Below are 19960 nucleotides of genomic sequence, written 5' to 3' on the forward strand. Positions count from 1 at the left end.
GAGGGCTTGATCCAGATTGTCTGAGCTTCCAGTATATCTATCAAGTACTGTCCAAATAGTGCAGATGAAGGGGAGGAAACAAATATTTTTTTGCAATTGAGCCAAAACCCCTGAAGTTATAAACACAACTGCAATATAACTGACATGCGTTTATCTAGCATGATTACATAAACGATACAAGAGTTCAATACAGTAAACAGCATTGCTATAAAAGGCTTACTGTGCAGTTCACCTTCCACCACCAAGATGAAGAACCTGGTGCGGGTTCTCTATCTGTACCTGATGTGCCTCTATAGCTGTCTGTGTCAGGAAGATGACCCACAGGACTTTATGCTTCTAGCAGGCCCTCTCACCAACCACTTGAGGATGGACTTGAGCACCAAACCCATTGATGCCTTTGACTGCAGTCATCCCCTTCCCTTGGGCTCCAGGGCCTACTTCCAGTATCTCCAGAGTCGGGGAGTAACTCATTTCAAAGTTCCCCTGTCCTGGGCTCAACTTTTGCCCACAGGTGACCCCAGCCAGCCCAGTCAGCCTGCATTGTCTTGCTACCGGAACTTCTTGGAACAGCTAGTGGAAGTAGGCCTCAAACCACTTGTTGTCTTGCATCGCTCTGCTTTACCAGAGGCCCTGAGATCCAGGTATGGGGGCTGGGAAAGCGCAGAGCTGCTAGATGTATTTCAGCAATATGCTGAATTTGTTTTTCTGGCGTATGGAGAACTGGCACACTCTTGGGTGACACTGAGCCACATCGAAGAGCTGCGGGATGAGGTGAATCTGCAGCTGAAACACGCTCTCCATGCCCACGCCGACGTGTACCACCTCTACCATCACCTGTTTCCTGGACAAGGTAAACCCTTAATTAGCATGTGGTAGAAGATGTACATTATTCACAGGGTTTTGAGGAACAGTTTACAGAGATAACAATTAATTTACCTTTATTTTTAAAAGAGTCCAATTGCAAGGGAGCCCTGCATGCACACAATTTACAAAATACAATCACATACAGACACAAAATCACAAACACAGTTAAGAAAAACAATCACGTTCCTCAGCAGAGGTCCACAATCAACATTTTGAACTGCCCGAGAGGCACTAGTACATCCAGTTGTACTAAACTCTGTAGATTTATGGCACAATGGGGTGTAAAGAAACTAAAAGCTGAATTACCTAACTGAGGAGACCAAATGGATTTCCAGAGTTAGCCATCCCTTAGACAGGGTATGGCAACTCCTAAATCTAAAGGTTATTAATGCTGTTAGGTACAGTGGGAGTTTTTTTAATTTTTTAAAGAGCTTTATGAATAAAAGAGGGCCAGCCTACTTTCTGGTAAAGAATGCAGTGGTGTGTTGCACCTGTCGCCCGCAATAAATACTCCTACAGTATGTGGGTTCTTATGAAGATCTTTAGTGCTACAAGGTGTTTGAATTGTTTGGAACCGACAAGTTTTCATAGCAAAGCGGCGTTAGGTTTAGACAGATTTTGTAAAAAATTGTTTCACAAAATATCGGTCAACCAGATGTGAAAGAGGTCAGTGACTGTGCCTCAATTATGTCCCATCCTTGACTTTTCTAGTACTATCATTCATGTTTGCATGTATATTGTTTTCCTTATCAGGAGAGATTATTTCTGGCCAAGTGTTGTGAATGCCGTTAGATAGCAAAGGTTAGGATCTGGGGAAAAGTGAAACACTGCATACTCTCTCTCTCTCTCTCTCGCTCTCTCTCTCTCTCCCTCTCTCTCTCTCTCATGTAGGCGATGATTGCACAGAGATGTCAAAATGTGTTTCAAAAATCGTCAGAGTAATTATTTTAACCTAAAGCATTTAATAAAGACATGTATAGTACAATAGTATGGGGAATGAGAGGGCTACTTACACAGTGTTTGGAAGGGATCACAGCAGTGATTGAAGGACCCAATGCCTGAGTTGAGGTGTTCAAAGGCTTCAGTGCAGGGCAGGCTTTTTCTGGGAAGACAAAAAACTCCAGTTTTGTGAAAACCCTGTCAAACTGCAGCAACCTTATCCTTGTTCATATTAATTATATTTAGACTAGATTAGGAAGGGAATTTCCTCTACCCAGACACAGAGACAACAACTGGTAGACAATAGAACTCACAGGGCTGAGCTTGCTTTATGCATGTTTGCATCATGCAGTTCTATGCAACTTTAGGCCTTGTAAAAAATGTACTCAAATCTGTCGTCACTATTATGTTGAATGATTCATTCCAGTTACTTTTGGATTGAAAACGTATATGCAGCCTAGCCAGCCCAAGTTTGAATATAAACCAAATTTGATCACATTCACGTTTTCGCCTGAAAACACAAATGGACTATAAATACACAACGTTATCAAATGAGTTACCCTGACGAAATGGACAGCGCACATAGGCTGTATGCATCTGCTCTTATTAGTAGCCTACGGTTAATCAGACTGAAAAATTGCTGCATCATTTAAATCATGAGTTTTTGCTTTTGTCTGTCCGGAGTGATTATGTGTTTATCTTTGCTAAATAAATTCCGGAGGAAAGTGGAAAACCTACTTGAGCGCACGCGAAAAAATACGCTGAGTCTGATAATGGATGACGCGATGGAAGCTATCAAATCATTCAGAAATTGATTTCGACATCCCAGAGAAGACAGTCGAAGGTTCTATAAGTTCAGCAAGTAAAGTATTGTTATGTGCACAATTACCTCTGCAAGCTGATTTTAGTTTCCCTTGTCGGTAGAACTTTCCCTCTCGTAGTGTCCTCTAAAAGCAAATTATTGCATGCCCAAAAACACAGTGGTGTTTAAGCCGCTTGAGAACATCCCTGTTTTTTCTAACTTTCTCGTTGAATACGCAGACCATCATCATGATCGATCCAGCTTTTTCCCAGAAGCTTGAATCTGATGTGGGCATTTATATGCTGCCTGCAGAACGATCAATGTTCTTCAGGTCACTGTACCCATCTATCGCCTAGGCCAAGGCTCAGACTTTCCAAAAAGCAGGCCAGGCCAGGAATACAGCTGGCTTGGTGAAAGACTCCTTGTTAACCAGCTATACTTTTGATACCAGTTGGTATTGAACGCCCTCACCTTTTCATCCTTCTTCATGAAACTGATCTCAGGCAGAGGTCGACCCTCACTTTTAATTTGCACCGTGTACCCCAGAGAATGAAAGGGGTTCTTCAACAAAAAGTCGACAACATTGTCGGCAGCGTAGGCCATTCTACCATTCTGTCGGAGAAATCTCCACATTCGCGCTGGTAGCTAGCTAGCAAGGCAAATTTAAATACATATCACTAACTGGACACAAAATAAAGTTCTAAAACCAAGAAATAAATTTATAATATACTTCCTCCGTCTCCTGTAAATTGAAAAAAACTATTTTGAATTGAGTAATATATTTTTAAAAAGCTCAACTATTACCTTTTACTCTTAATCTCTATCCAACAATGTCACCAAGCTTCTCAACACATAGAGCCCCCATAATGATCTGTGGCACAATCCCAATACAACTCACAATGTTAATTCTCTGATACTAATTATATGATTGGATGGAGAACATGTCAGTTTATACTGCAAAAGTTTTGATTGGTTGGAAGACGTCCCCCGGAGGTGGTCATAATTACCATGTATGTTTATGAAAGGTCAATGTAGCCAGAGGACGGAAGATAGCTGTCCTCCGGCTAAACCATGGTGCTACCCCGGACAGTGTTGTTGAAATTCCTGTAGACCTTCATTGCAAAACAGTGTATTTTAATCATTTTTATATAATTAACATAACTATTAAAACATTTTATAAAATTTATCTGAGGAGGATGGTCCTCCCATGGAACTGGATTGCTAACATTGTCACTGTTTTTATAACACATCAGCCCTCTATTCTGTGCTCTCCTCTCAGGCGGCCATGTGTCGATTGGCGTAAGGGCCAGTGATGTTTCCATCCTTTACCAAAGCGAGGCTGCCATTAAGGTATGGGTACAGTACCTTTGACATTTGGACAATTGAATGTGTCACAATGTCAGACTCCAAAGCAAATGTGAAACCTGCACAGGGTTTATACTTTTCCCAAGGCACCCACTGTATTGCTGTGATGGTGATAACATATTTCCCATTCAGGAGTCCCTAGATTTCCTGTCAGTGCAAATTGAGTACAACTGCACCTCTAAATCAAACCTGGCAGAGGAGCTGAGAAGATTACAGGTAGTTTACTCTTCCATTCTCTGATAAAGTGTGTCTTAATGAAAGGAAGAAAAGAGCCTCACATGAAAGTGTATTTTATTACTGTCTTATCTTACCATCAATTATTAAATGTCTAATTGCCAATATCCTTGTAAGTTACTGTAAACCTTGTGTGTGAAACTCATAATGTTTTACCCCAAAATGGAAAACTGTGAATAATGTGAGATTTTGTATATACAGTTTGAAGGTTGAAGAGGCTGAATACAGAATGTCCTAATATGATTTCTCTAATTTAGATGAAAACACACAACCATTCATCTGCAACTCATAATTGTCTCATAAAAGCCAGCCCCTGAATGACGATCCCTTTGTCATGTTTTAGAAGGCCAATGGTCAGATACCCATTGTGATTTACAAGATGAATATCAAAGGCTGTTCCTTCAGTCAATTCCAGCCACTCGGTAACATCCTGCAAGGTAAATCATGTGAAGCTGCATAAATGTACACACGCACGCTTTGTAGACCATCAGATTAATCACTGGTGTCTTGTGTGATCATACCATTCAACCTCAGTGCGATGGTTACAATTGCATTTGCTTACAGACAGTTCACCCATACTCAAGTCTAGTGTCACATTATAGACATCTCTACACTGTCAAATAAACGTGTCGGTGATGACATCTCCAAAACCAGATGGTGGATTCAAATCAAGAGAGTGATTTGTAGTAGTTACAGTGCCAGAGACCATAATTGTATTGATGTTATCTCCACAAAGATGTTATCCAATATAAAATGTCATAGTCCAATTTGATTGTAAAGGCATTATGAAATTCTGACTTGTTGTTATCATGGTCCGGAGTACGCTGCAAAGTGCTAGCTAGTTAAAGGGCAATCTAGTATTGGAACAACAACAAAGTGGTTATCCCACCACTTCTTTGGTAAACAGCTCAGGTATATGACTGGAGAAATGTAACTACTAAATGTAACTACTATGCATGCAAGAATTTACCATAGATGAGATCAAATTACAGTTCAGTTTAATGTTTGAAGCTATACAGTGTTCAAACCCTCCACCTCCAGTCTAGCGGTCTCAATTACCAACTCACTTAAAACTGTGAGCATACCCTTTATAATTAATATATCCTTTATGGATTTTGCAAATATAGATCATATAAAATGTAACCCGATGTTCATATCAAATCATTTTTTGAGGAATTTGAAGAACAACCCCCTGTGTGTGGTCTAAAATCATTACAGTTCTGCGAAATGGGGACCTGCAAATTCTGGGATGTGACATGGTTGACTTGTTTGAGGAGCTGGATTTGGTGGACACTCTGAATAGGTACAAATCCACTTGTTGTTTACATGCACTATTTGGAAATGTAGTAATAGATCAAATAGTCTACTATTAGCATAATGGAATATAAAAAGTCTGAATTAACCTTTTGTCTTTTTTGTATTTTAGTGTGAATTCATACCTCTGTATGTACAGTATCTGCAGTGCCTTCAGAAAGTATTCACACCCCTAGACTTTTTCCACATTTTGTTGTGTTACAGCCGGAATGTAAAATGTATTAAATTGAGATTTTGTGTCACTGATCTACACACAATACCCCATAATGTCAAAGTGGAAATGCTTACAAATTAATAAAACATGAATAGTTTAAATGGCTTGAGTCAATAAGTATTCAACCCTTTAATTATGGCAAGTTACGTTCAGGAGTAAAAATGTGCTTAACAAGTCACATAATAAATAGCACGGAATCACTCTGTGTGCAAAAATATTGGTTAATATGATTTTTAAATGAGTACCCCATCTCCGAACCTCACACATACAATTATCTGTAAGGTCCCTCAGTTTAGTTTAGTTTATTAATTCGACCATTTAAAAAAACAAGAACACAGAAAACTTAAAAGCCATACATGCACAATAATAAAATCATTGAGGATAACACACATTAAAGTCTGGGACTTATTTCCATTGTGGTCCTCTTGAGACAAGATCAAAAACAGTATGGCAATGTAGGGGTTATTCATATGGGCACAGAAGACATCAAACATATTTTTACTTTATTTTTAAAGCTGTCCAGAGAGGACGCTGTTTTTTGTGTTTTTTTTTCAAATGGTTAGCAAAAGAAGGGCACCTATTGGTAGAATTACACTTTGAATGGTGTATCAATACACCCAGTCACTACAATAATACAGGCGCCCTTCCTACCTCAGTTGCTGAAAAGGAAGGAACCCGCTCAGGGATTTCACCATGAGGCCAATGGTGATTTTAAAACAGTTACAGAGTTTAATGGCTGTGATAAAAGGAAAGGGAAAGGGGATACCTAGTTGTACAACTGAATGCTTTCAACTGAAATGTGTCTTCTGCATTTAACCCTCTGGTGTGGGGGGCTGCCTTAATCGACATCCACGTCTTTGGCACCCGGGGAACAGTGTGTTAAATGTCTTGCTCAGGGGCAGAATGACAGAGATAACTGAGAATGGATCAACAACACAGGAGTTACTCCACAATATTAACAAAAGTGAGAGAGCAAATTGAAGGAAGCCTATACAGAATATAAAATATTCCACAGCATGCATCCTGTTTTCAACAAGGCACTAAAGTAATACTGCAAAAAATGTGTCAAAGAAAGTAATTTTTGGTCATGAATACAAAACGTTATATTTTGGGCAAATCTTCAAGTCATAGTCATAGGCAAGGCCTTAAGGAGTTTGAGCTAAGCACAGGCAAAATCCTAGAGGAAAACTTGGTTCAGTCTCTTTTCCAACAGACACTGGGAGCCAAATTCAACTTTCAGCAGGACAATTACCTTAAACACAAGGTCAAATATACACTGGAGTTGCTTACCAAGATGACATTGAATGTTAGAGTGGCCAAGTTATGTATTTGACTTAAATTCGCTTGAGAATCTATGGCAAGACTTGAAAATAGCTGCCTAGTAACAATCAACAACCAACTTGACAGAGCTTGAAGAATGTTTTAAAGAAGAAATGGGCAAATATTGTACAATCCAGCTCTTATAGAGTTACCCAGAAAGACTCACAACTGTAATTGCTGCCAAAGGCGATTCTAACATGTATTGACTCAGGGGGTTGAATACTTATCTAATCAAGATATATTAGTATTTTATTTACCACTTTGACATAAGAGCATTTTGTGTAGATTGTTGACAAAAAATGGCAAATCCATTTTAATCCTACTTTGTAACAAAACAAAATGTGGAAAAAGTCAAGGGGTGTAAATACTTTCTTAACGGCACTGTATTTAATGTTGCCCTTCACCTCTCTTGCTCGGCTAGTCTTTCAGATCACACTGGGGATGCACTGTCAGTAAACTACCAGAGAGTGTGGGATAAGTTTGGAACTCAGACCATTTCTGAGCGGGACATCTTCCTGAATGAGTCTTTTCCTGATGGCTTCCAGTGGGCCACTTCCAGTGAGTCCTTTAAAGTCGAGGGTGGCTGGTCTGAGCATGGGAAGGGTGAGACCATTTGGGACCGCTTTGGCCATGAGCACCAAGTCTTTGAGAATCAGACTGCAGACCTGGCTTGTGACAGTTACCATAAAGTCGACTATGACGTCTATCTTCTGAGAGGTCTACTTGTCAAAACCTACCAGTTCTCTATCTCCTGGGCCCGCGTTTTCCCCTCTGGCCACTGGGGGAGCCACTCTGAGAAAGGTGCGCTTTACTATGACAGCCTGATCAATGCGCTGATAGAGGCGGGTATAGAACCTGCTGTGACCCTGCACCACTGGGATCTTCCCCAGGCACTCCAGGACTATGGAGGCTGGACCAATGTTTCCATTGCAGAAGCCTTTAAAGACTATGCCGACTTCTGCTTCTTCAGGTTTGGAGATAGGGTTAGGACCTGGAACACTTTCAGTAGCCCCTGGGTGATTAGCCATGCTGGGTACGGTACCGGTCAGCATCCCCCTGGAATAAAGAACTATGTGGTTGCCTCCTACCAGGTGAGAGAACTAGCATCACTCTTTTCCCTTTAGCCCTTTGTTGACTTTGTGAATTGTAATGATTATTTCTTTGATGATTTTGATCCTTTGTGTACCCCCCCAAAAAAAGGTGACTCACAACATGCTCAAGTCCCACGCTGAAGCATGGCATGTTTACAACGACAAGTACCGGAAGGACCAGGGAGGCAAAGTAGGCATTGCCCTGGACTCCAACTGGGCTGAGCCTCCAAGCTCCTCTTCCAAGCCTGAAGATGTAGTGGCTGCAGACCGCTACCTGCAGTTCATGCTGGGATGGTTCGCCCATCCCATTTTTGTGGATGGGGACTATCCACCCTTGCTAAAGTCTCAGATTGAGCAGAAAAGGCGGAATTGTTCCCTCTCTGTGCCTGCCATACTCCCGTTCTTCACTGCAGCAGAGAGTAAGCGAATTCGCGGAACGGCAGATTTCCTGGGGCTCAACCACTACACCTCTCGCCTGGTCAATGCCAGTGATGGTGGCTGCGTGCCTGGACCAGAGGGGGTGGGAGACTTCAAAGCTCATGTGGACCATGCCTGGCCTTCTACGGAGTCTGACTCGATACACTCTGCACCCTGGGGCCTCCGTAGGCTGCTCAACTATGTTTCTGCAGAGTATCTGAATGTCACTAAGGTGCCCGTCTACATAACTGGAAATGGAATGCCCACGGGGTACAGCGGGGACGCTATCAATGACACGGAGCGTACAGAGTACTTAAAGGGCTACATCAACGAAGCACTGAAAGGTAAGTCTCTGGAATGTGTTAGACCAGGGGTCACCTAGCCCTGTACAGAAGGAGTGTTTTGAGACTGTTTGTAAGAATGATTGTTTATAAGTATTGTTTACCAGGATGATTTTGGTTGACTTTCAACAGCAATCCATCTGGATGGAGTGGACGTGCAGCGTTTCACTGTGCAGTCACTGATGGATGGGTTCGAGGGGCCAAAGGGCTACAGCCAAAGGTTTGGTTTGCACTATGTCAACTTTGAAGACCCTAACAGGCCCAGAACCCCAAAGCAGTCAGCCTATTTCTACTCTGATATTATCAAGAGAAATGGGTTTTCTGATACAAGAGAAAGAAGTCCACAACAAGAACCAAAGTTTCAAACCGTTGTGCGGCAACCCACTCTGCCCCCGTCCGAGGTTCCCTCCAGATCCAAGGTTGTCTGGGAGAAGTTCTCCAGTCAGTCCAATTTCCAGAGGAAGCTCTACCACTACGGCACCTTTCCAAAGGGCTTCCAATGGGGAGTGACGTCCTCAGCCTATCAAATAGAAGGTGGCTGGAATGTTGACGGAAAGGGTGCAAGTGTATGGGATACCTTCACCCACAAGCCTGGCAGTACTACCGAAGATGCCAATGGTGACATAGCCTGTGACAGTTACCACCGACTAGAGGAAGACCTGTACATGATAAGGGCCCTAAGGGTTAAGACCTACCGATTCTCCCTGTCCTGGTCCAGGATCTTTCCCGATGGTCGGCGCAATTCCTTGAACCAGAAGGGTGTTAACTACTACAACAGGCTCATTAACGGCCTACTAGCTTATAACATAACCCCCATGGTGACACTCTACCACTGGGACCTCCCTCAGGCCCTGCAGGACCTTGATGGCTGGGACAACATCCAGATGGTTGAGATCTTTAACGACTTCTGTGACTTCTGCTTTTCCACCTTTGGGGAGCGAGTAAAGTTTTGGTTGACCTTCAACCAACCCTATACAATTGCCTGGTCAGGATATGGTCTGGGGCAGATCCCACCAAATGTCAGGAAGCCTGGGGATGCACCATATAGAGTCGCTCATAACCTTCTAAAGGCACATGCCACGGTGTACCACAACTATGACAAGAAATACCGCAAATCCCAAGGCGGTCTGGTCTCCATCGCCCTCAACGCAGACTGGGCTGAGCCCAAAGATGTCAACAACCCCCGGGAAGTCATGGCAGCAGACCGTGCCCTGCAGTTTCAGCTTGGCTGGTTCGCTCACCCAATCTTCAAAACTGGTGATTACCCCGACGCCATGAAGTGGCAGGTGGGCAACAAGAGTGAGCTCCAAGGCCTGCCAGGTTCCAGGCTCTCCACGTTAACCAATGATGATAAGGCCTACATCAGAGGTACTGCTGATGTCTTCTGTCTAAATGCTTATACCACTAAGGTGATACGTCAAGTAACTGCCAGGCTTAGTCCTCAGTCCTATTATAACGACCAGGACATTGGAGAGGAGGAGGAGGGTGATTCCCCCACAACTGCCATCAAAGGGCAGAGGGCTGTAGCATGGGGCTTACGGAGACTCCTCAACTGGATCAAGGAGGAGTACGGAGATCCAGAGATTTATGTCACAGAGAATGGAGTTCCAACGGCTTCAAAGACCACAGTGGATGACACTGACAGAATATTCTACTACAAAACCTACATTGACGAGGCTTTGAAAGGTAAGATCTAATGATATATTTCTGTTAAGAGAATTGTGTTCTCAATGTTCATAAACCAATTCAATTTAACTACTCAGTCTGCTCATCAGGATTTGTAAGATACGGATTGAAATTAAGCAGACGGAGGCCCAGCTAACATAGTCAAAAAGGCTTTATTCACGAGAGCGCTGGTCTGTTGTACAAAACCATTCCTATTTATACTGGCTTCTTACGCACATATTTTCACACAAAAACAGCCTATGCACATGGGTACACACATAACAGTAGGTATCCTACGCACATACTGTACCACTACCCAGCCGACAAAGATTAGGAAGACCTTGGGACCTTGAGATGTACTCCCTGTCCTTTCCCAAATCTCTAGTCAGGTCGGCACCGAATTTTGCTCAAAAATCTTGTCTGTGTAATAAAATACCATAAAGACATAAACATTAGCTATATTGTTTTACCCTAATTCTGACTAGATCTACACATGTATTGATTATAATTTTATACAATCTAATCAATTCCATACAATTATATGGTTTCAGGGTGGAATATTCTAATCATTCAATTAACAGATAAATCCCATTAACAATTTCCCTACAAGTTGCTCATTTCACATTCAAGAGGTGGTGGGAGTTTGGGGGGGGGGGGACGTTGTACTATGTCACTGACTATAATGCCTTCTAATTGCATTGAGGAAATAGTACAGACTGAGCAGAACACCAAGGGGCAAGCAAATGCAACTTACTTTGCTAGGGATTTCCGACATTTGCTGTAAAAAAATAATTTAAAAAAAGGTAATCTTCCAAAAGTAAATCTTCTCTCTTGTCCCCTTAGCCCATGACCTGGATGGTGTGAAGGTGAGGGGTTACAGTGTCTCGTCTCTTATGGACTCTTTTGAGTGGCTCAATGGGTACACAGTGGGCTTTGGTCTCCACCATGTGGACTTTACTCACCCAAGCCGACCCAGGACGCCCAAACGTTCAGCACACTACTACTATCAAGTCGTGAGGGACAACGGTTTCCCTCAATCGGAGGATGGTACACCCATTTATGGAAACTTCCGTAAAGATTTCATCTGGAGCACAGCAACAGCATCTTACCAGGTGACTGCTCACTGAAAACAATTCCGAAAAGTCAAGTGCCAATAAAAGCACCACGATATGTTTACCGTGTCATTTTATATCTCTTGTCCAGATTGAGGGGGGCTGGAGAGCAGATGGAAAGGGCCTCAGTATCTGGGATAAGTTTGCTCACACTCCTCTTAGAGTGTTCAATGATGACACAGGAGATATTGCCTGTGATAGTTATCATAAGGTGGAGGAGGATGTGGCTATGCTGAGGAGGCTGAAGGTGACCCACTACCGCTTCTCTATATCCTGGTCCAGGGTGCTCCCCGATGGCACCACCAAAAACATCAACGAGGCTGGCCTCAACTACTACCGTAGACTGGTTGACGCACTTCTCATTGCCAACATACAGCCTCATGTGAGTTTGGTGGCCATGAAGACATGCTCATGACTGGGATAATATGTAATTTACTATATCAAAGGGAGTTAATTACACATGCACTTTGAAAAACCTGAATTGACACATTAAACCCCTGAGGTAAATAATTGTTTCCTCTCTTCATGAATGTTCCTCTCTCCAGATTACCCTCTACCACTGGGACCTCCCTCAGGCTCTGCAGGATGTGGGGGGCTGGGAGAACGACAGCATCATTGACCGATTCAGAGAATATGCTGATTTTATCTTCACTCACCTTGGAGACAAAGTGAAGTTCTGGATCACCATCAATGAGCCTTACAATATTGCCAATATTGGCCACGGCTATGGAGCTGCCGCCCCAGGTACTACCTCTTTAATTCAGACTAAACAAATACTCATTTGGCTTGTATTTGCCAAACAATTGTTGACTGTTTTCAGCGTGTGTCTGTTGTAACAGGAAACAATCGTATCGTTGATATGCTAAATAGCTTCGAAATACAATAGCTTTAAAAAGAGATTCTAAAGCTAAATTTTTTTTATTTAGACCTCTTAAAAGAACTGTAGAAAGAGATCGTATTTATTTAAGTGTCTTCAGGATGCAGTTAAAACAATAATCCTTCTATGGCCAGGCATCAGCTTCAGACCTGGCACATTGCCCTACATAGTGGGCCACAACCTCATCAAAGCCCATGCCGAAGCCTGGCACCTGTACAACGATAACTACCGCACCAAGCAGGGAGGCATTATCTCCATCACCATCAACTCAGACTGGTCAGAGCCACGGAACCCCTACAAGCAGGAGGACGTAGAAGCTGCACGACGCGTTGTTCAGGTACAGTCTAATGCTTCACATTGCATCAGTCATCAAAGTTCTCTCCACTACATCAGTGAAACTTTAGTATCCTGCGTAAAACATAATCGTGTATGTAGAGTTCCTGTACTGCATGTACCACATTTCGCATATTTGGCACAAAAGGCCTCAATAATGGTACAAACAAACATCATACTCAAGAGTTACATGAAGAGTGACCACATTATTCTTCTGTCGTTTCCCAGCTTTAAAGCCCCAATGTTCTTATTCAGTAACACTATTGGTTCCTTTCTCCTGTTGCAGTTCTATATCGGCTGGTTTGCCCACCCTATATTCAATGGAGACTACAGTGATACAATGAAGACAATCATTCGAGAGAGGAGCCTAGCAGCAGGCCTATCTAAATCACGGCAAGATAAATGTTTATTAGTAGCGCTAATTTTAAAAAGCCATAGAAGAATTTGCATTCATTCTGAGGAAATTATATGACTCAAACCCTAAATATAAAATAAATAATTAGTGATTCACAGATAAAATGCTCTGAACTGGCTATATGATACACATATGGTCAACTGGCTATGAACTTCTTTTTTTTACAGGCTTCCTGAGTTTTCCCCTGCAGAGATCCAGAGGGTCAAAGGTACATATGATTACTTTGGGTTCAACCACTACACAACTGTCCTGGCATTCCCTGTTGAGTATGGGAACCTACAGCATTACGATGCAGACAGGTGAGAAATCAGCCACAAGAGCCTACACTATACAGGACATGACTGAAAATATGTATTCATGGTTAGATCAACAACTGGAGATGTGTATATAACTATATGAAGTCAACCTGTAAGGGCTATGTATCGTTTATGAATCTATTATAGTTCTTCTGTACGTCCTTGTTTCAAATTGAAGTCCTGTTCCATTTCCAAACCCATATTTTTCATAGTTCAATGAAATATTCTGTCATTTTAATGTGTGTATTAGGGGCGCTGGAACGATTGCTGATCGCACCTGGCTGGACTCTGGCTCTGGCTGGCTGAAGGTTTCCCCATTTGGATTCCGCAAGATCCTCAACTTCATCAAGGAGGAGTACGGCGACCCACCCATCATCATCACAGAGAATGGGATATCGGCACGAGGGCCAGTGGATCTGAACGATGTCCACAGGATTCACTACTATGAGAATTACATCAATCAGGTCCTCAAAGGTAATATGCCACAATAGCAATTCACTATTTATATATTGACAGTATGAAATATAATTTACAAGTGAAACACCATCTTTAATGTTTTGGAAAACATTCCCACAACCTAATGAAATGTTCTGTGAACCTTTATAGAGCCAAATTTGGGTTTTCTCCTCTCTTTTCAGCATATTTGCTGGATGGGGTGGATATTCGAGGCTACACAGCCTGGTCTCTGATGGACAATCTAGAGTGGGCCACTGGCTTCTCAGAGAGATTCGGCCTGTTCTATGTGAACCGTTCTGACTCCAAACTTACACGAGTAGCCAAGAACTCTGTTGCCCGCTATGCCACCATCATCACCTGCAATGGATTCCCTGACCCCACTCTGGGGCCTCACGAGTGTTTGAATCCCGATCCCGAAGGTAGAGTGACAACATTGTCTATCTCAGTGGATGCAACACTGTTGCACACAGTGCATTTCAGATGGAAAAAGCACATTTAAAGTGATTGATAATTCTGTATGTTTTACACACACACCATATCACACAAACATACCTGCGAACCATAAAAGTTATCACACAATATTAAAAGACAGAAAGTGATTAGAAGGGTTTTTATAAACTCCTTAAAAGTATTTTTTAAAGAGGAGTTTACCCATTTTGAACTTTGCACTGCTTAAGTGGAGTGGTCATTGTAAACAAAAGGATGCCATTATGTTATCAAAGCACAAGGAGAGATACAGAGTGGCAGACAGGCTCGTGGTCAAAGCAGGCAGAGTGGTCAGGCAGGCAGGTACAGAGTCCAGAAACAGGCATGGGTCAAAAACAGGTGGACTAGAAAAAGGAGAATAGCAAAAAAGGAGTACGGGAAAAACACGCTGGTTGACTTGACTAAACATACAAGACGAACTGGCACAGAGAGACAGGAAAAACAGGAATAAATACACTGGGGAAAATAAGCCACATCTGGAGGGGGCGGAGACAATCACAGGAACAGGTGAAACAGATCAGGGCGTGACATGTGTTTTATGTTCATATCTGGCATATTTTTTTTTGTGTGTCAGAAAACCTAAAGTATTTACTACTCTATTCCCATAGAGAAAGTAGTCCTGAGATTAATAGATAAACAGTGGCTTGCGAAGGTATTCAACCCCCTTGGCATTTTTCCTATTTTGTTGCCTTACGACCTGGAATTAAAATAGATTTTTGGTGGGGTTGTATCATTTGATTTACACAACATGCCTACCACTTTGAAGATGCAAAATATGTTTTATTGTGAAACAAACAAGAAATAAGACAAAAAAACAGAAAATTTGAGCGTGCATAACTATTCACCCCCCAAAAGTCAATACTTTGTAGAGCCACCTTTTGCAGCAATTACAGCTGCAAGTCTCTTGGGGTATGTCTCTATAAGCTCGGCAGATCTAGCCATTGGGATTGTTGCCCATTCTTCAAGGCAAAACTGCCCCAGCTCCTTCAAGTTGGATGGGTTCTGCTGGTGTACAGCAATCTTGTCAAGGATCCCTCCGGAACTTTCATTACGCAAACCTGGCCTCTATTCCCAGTGATTAGTAATTGTATAAGTGTGCCCTAGGTTTACCAGTGTCCAGTTGATTATTGTTACTATATCCGTTGGTGCGTGTGAGTGAGTACCTGTGCTGTGTGTTTTGGCTTTCGTGCCATTGTGGATTGTGCAGATGATTACGGGTCTCGTCACGTGTGCTAATCATTATGCGCGTGTGTTATTTATTCAAGGTACTCCTCTCTCTTTTGTTTGGGTTTCAACCCTGTGTTTTTGTATAGTGTTTGTTTGGTCTTTGTTCACGTGTCTTTACACGGCACGCCGTAATTTGGGTAAATTAAAAAACCCTATTATGCATTCCTGCGCCTGTCTCCCGAATGATTCATACCAATGTGACAGAATAATCAACCATTAAGGGAGACAGCGGGAATGACCCGTACGACGACGCTGCGACTGGGCCATCCGTCGCAACTTCGGCAGCTGCAACTTCGGCAGCTACAACTGGCCCGTCCGACGTCACCACAATGGGTCGGTCCGACAACGCAACTTCAGCAGCTGCAACTGGCCCATCCGACGCCGCCACAACCGTTCCGTCCAACGCCACTGCTACTGGTCCGTTTGATGCCGCCGAAACTTCGGCAGCGGAAACTGGTCCATCCGACTATAACGTAACTTCGGCAGCTGCATTGGGTCCTGATCGACCCGCACTGCGTTCCTGTGATCACCCTCGAGGCCGGTGTCGTTGCGCTGTTGGTGTAGTACAGTCACGGATCCCTCTGGAACTTTCATTATGCACACCTGGCGCCTATTCCCAGTGAATAGTAATTGTAAACTCAGCAAAAAAAGAAATGTCCTCTCACTGTCAACTGTGTTTATTTTTATGTGTAAATATTTGTATTAACATAATAAGATTCAACAACTGAGACATAAACTGTACAAGTTCCACAGACATGTGACTAACATAAATTGAATAATGTGTCCCTGAACACATTATGGGGGGTCAAAATCAAAAGTAGCGGTCGGTATCTGGTGTGGCCACCAGCTGCATTAAGTACTGCAGTGCATCTCTTCCTCATGGACTGCACCATATTTGCCTGTTCTTGCTGTGAGATGTTTCTCCACTCTTCCACCAAGGCACCTGCAAGTTCCCAGACATTTCTGGGCGGAATGGCCCTCACCCTCCGATCCAATAGGTCTCAGTCATGCTCAATGGGATTGAGATCCGGACTCTTCGCTGGCCATGGCAGAACACTGACATTCCTGTCTTGCAGGAAATCATGCACAAAACAAGCAGTATGGCTGGTGGTGTTGTCATTCTCTGCAGGGTCATGTCAGGATGAGCCTGCAGGAAGGGTACCACATGAGGGAGGATAATGTTTTCCCTGTAATGCACAGCGTTGAGATTGCCTGCAATGACAACAAGCTCAGTCTGATGATGCTGTCACACACCGTCCCAGACCATGACAGACCCTCCACCTCCAAATCTATCCCGCTCCAGAGTACAGGTCTCTGTGTAACCCTCATTCCTTCGATGATAAACGCGAATCCGACCATAACCCCTGGTGAGACAAAACCGCGACTTGTCAGTGAAGTGCACTTTTTGCCAGTCCTGTCTGGTCCAGCGACGGTGGGTTTGTGCCCATAGGCAACGTTGTTGCCGGCGATGTCTGGTGAGGACCTGCCTTACAACAGGCCTACAAGCCCTCAGTCTAGCCTCTCTCAGCCTATTGCGGACAGTCTGAGCACTGATGGAGAGATTGTGCGTACCTGGTGTAACTCGGGCAGTTGTTGTTGCCATCCTGTACCAGTCCCGCAGGTGTGATGTTCAGATGTACCGATCCTGTGCAGGTGTTGTTGCACATGGTCTGTCACTGCAAGGACGATCAGCTGTTCGTCCTGTCTCCCTGTAGCACTGTCTTAGGCCCTGGCCGCATCTGCAGTCCTCATGCCTCCTTGCAGCATGCCTAAGGTACGTTCACGCAGATGAGCAGGGACCCTGGGCATCTTTCTTTTGGTGTTTTTTCAGAGTCAGTAGAAAGGCCTCTTTTTCGTGTCCTACGTTTTCATACCTGTGACCTTAATTGACTCAAATGATGTCAATTAGCCTATCAGAAGCTTCTAAAGCCATGACATCATTTTCTGGAATTTTCCAAGCTGTTTAAAGGCACAGTCAACTTAGTGTATGTAAACTTCTGACCCACTGGAATTGTGATACAGTGAATTATAAGTGAAATAATCTCTGTAAACAATTGTTGGAAAAATCACTTGTCATGCACAAAGTAGATGTCCTAACCGACTTGCCAAAACTATAGCTTGTACAAGAAATGTGGGTAGTGGTTGAAAAATTAGTTTTAATGACTCCAACCAAAGTGTATGTAAACTTTTGACTTCAACTGTAGCTTTTTCCTTAATGGCCAAAAAGATCAATTTTAGTCTCATCTGACCAGAGTACCTTCTTCCATATGTTTGGGGAGTCTCCCACATGCATTTTGGCAAACACCAAATGTGTTTGCTCATATTTTTCTTTAATCAATAGCTTTTTTCTGGCCACTCTTCCGTAAAGCCCAACTCTGTGGAGTGTACGGCTTAAAGTGGTCCTATGGACAGATACTCCAAACTCTGCTGTGGAGCTTTGCAGCTCCTGCATTATCTTTGGTCTCTTTGTTGCCTCTCTGATTGATGCCCTCCTTGCCTGGTCCGTGAGTTTTGGTGGGTTTGTTGTGGGGGCATATTCTTTCCATTTCTTAATAATGGATTTAATGGTGTTCCGTGGGATGTTCAAAGTTTCTGATATTTTTTTGTAACCCAACCCTGATCTGTACTTCTCCACAACTTTGTCCCTGACCTGTTTGGAGAGCTCCTTGGTCTTCATGGTGCCGCTTGCTTGGTGCCTTTCAGAACAGGTGCAAATATACCGAGCTCATGTGACAGATCGTGACACTTAGATTGCACACAGGTGGACTTTATTTAACTAATTATGTGTCTTCTGAAGGTAATTGGTTGCACCAGATCTTATGATGGGGCTTCATAGCAAAGGGGGTGAATACATACTGTGTACACGCACCACTTTTCCATTTATATATATATATATATATATATTTTTTAAACAAGTTATTTCTTTCATTTCACTTCACAAATTTGGACTATTTTGTGTATGTCCATTACATGAAATCCAAATAAAAATCAGGTTGTAATGCAACAAAATAGGAAAAATACCAAAGGGGATGAATTCGGCGCATGTGACATATACAATTTTTATTTTTATTGTGCTAACCCTAAATTTGCTCCAGGGGTGCTGTACTACTATGGCTGACCCTGTAAAACAACACATTTGACAGCACCTATCCCGTGTATGCGACAATAAATCATGTATTTGTTTTGCAACAAAAGGACTATCTCCTTAAATGTTTCCTCGTCGTGTTGTGATGCGTTTTCATAAAAGTAATGACGCCCTTTTTTTTGTTAACAAGGAAGTTCAGAATGGGGAAATGCTCTTGATTGTCAATCTTACCACCTTACACCTGAACATGTCTAATTAATTTCGATGAATTTATTCTCTTACCCCAGGAACGAGTGCACCCTCCACCACCTCGCCTATCTTATCAGTCGAGAACGTGAGCTTCCTCGGTATGGAGCTGTCATCGGGCAGTGCTGAGATAGCCCTCTACAGCGTCTTTGCTCTCTCCGTTACGGGTGTCCTCTCAGTCATCGCTGTAACCTATCTGTACCGGAAGTCAGACAGATCCTCTGTGGAATCTGTGAGGATGGAGGCACTCTGAACACATAAAGAGTGCGAGAAGGCTCTGCCCCATCCAACATAAATCTCTCATTGTCTCTGTTTTTTAAATAATCTGTCAATACTCTACCTGAAAAGTGCCTGTCTATTTGTGGTATAGGAAAATTTGTTGTAGCTTATATATCTGATGAATCATTAGTGTCTGCACCAAACGTTGCCTTCGCTTGTTATTTTAAGAAATAAAGGACTAACTTTTGAAGCATTTCCAGTCTATGGTCATTATCATCAGTCGTCCAATAGAGGACGCTGTTTTATCAGATTCTCTGGTCTTTAGATTAGATTGGGTGTTTATAATACAGTTGTTCCTCCTTTAATGTATATACTCGATTTCATCAACGCAATCAGAAGGCATTTTAGTCAGTAACATTCTACAAAGTCCCAGGTCCCCCTCCCAACACCAATAAAGGTGCAATGCAAAAAATGTAGGCATTTATGTCTACAAAATATATTTATTAGTCAAGCAACTAAACAGCTAAACCATAATTTAAAGGTCAGACAGGATTGTGTCGAGGCACAGATCTAGGGAAGGGTACCCAAACATTTCTGCAGCATTGAAGGTTTCCCAAGAATGCAGTGGTCTCCATCATTCTT

At 42.8% G+C, this 19960-nt stretch overlaps 1 protein-coding gene across 1 annotated transcript; it reads left to right on the forward strand.

Moving 5' to 3' along the window:
* Nucleotides 1-183: 183 nt before the first annotated feature.
* LOC110519997 (lactase-phlorizin hydrolase) lies at nt 184-19568 on the forward strand. The gene is made up of 17 exons (XM_021596938.2): nt 184-850; nt 3885-3955; nt 4103-4186; nt 4548-4641; nt 5423-5507; nt 7474-8143; nt 8253-8904; nt 9034-10587; nt 11410-11678; nt 11770-12060; nt 12224-12422; nt 12690-12892; nt 13175-13281; nt 13471-13602; nt 13850-14073; nt 14238-14474; nt 19141-19568. The coding sequence occupies exons 1-17, from the start codon at nt 247-249 to the stop codon at nt 19350-19352; spliced, it is 5688 nt and encodes a 1895-aa protein (XP_021452613.2). The 5' UTR covers nt 184-246; the 3' UTR covers nt 19353-19568.
* The last annotated feature ends 392 nt before the right edge of the window (nt 19569-19960 follow it).

This window comes from Oncorhynchus mykiss, chromosome 3 (genome assembly GCF_013265735.2).
Source record: "Oncorhynchus mykiss isolate Arlee chromosome 3, USDA_OmykA_1.1, whole genome shotgun sequence".
In the NCBI taxonomy this organism is placed as follows: Eukaryota; Metazoa; Chordata; class Actinopteri; order Salmoniformes; family Salmonidae; genus Oncorhynchus; species Oncorhynchus mykiss.

Coding starts and splice junctions, on each gene's coding strand:
- LOC110519997 (XM_021596938.2), top strand. CDS start 247: ATGAAGAACCTGGTGCGGGTTCTCTATCTGTACCTGATGTGCCTCTAT. Junction 5,508..7,473: donor TTGGTGGACACTCTGAATAG/GTACAAATCCAC, acceptor TTGCTCGGCTAG/TCTTTCAGATCACACTGGGG. Junction 13,282..13,470: donor GCAGGCCTATCTAAATCACG/GCAAGATAAATG, acceptor TTTTTTTTACAG/GCTTCCTGAGTTTTCCCCTG.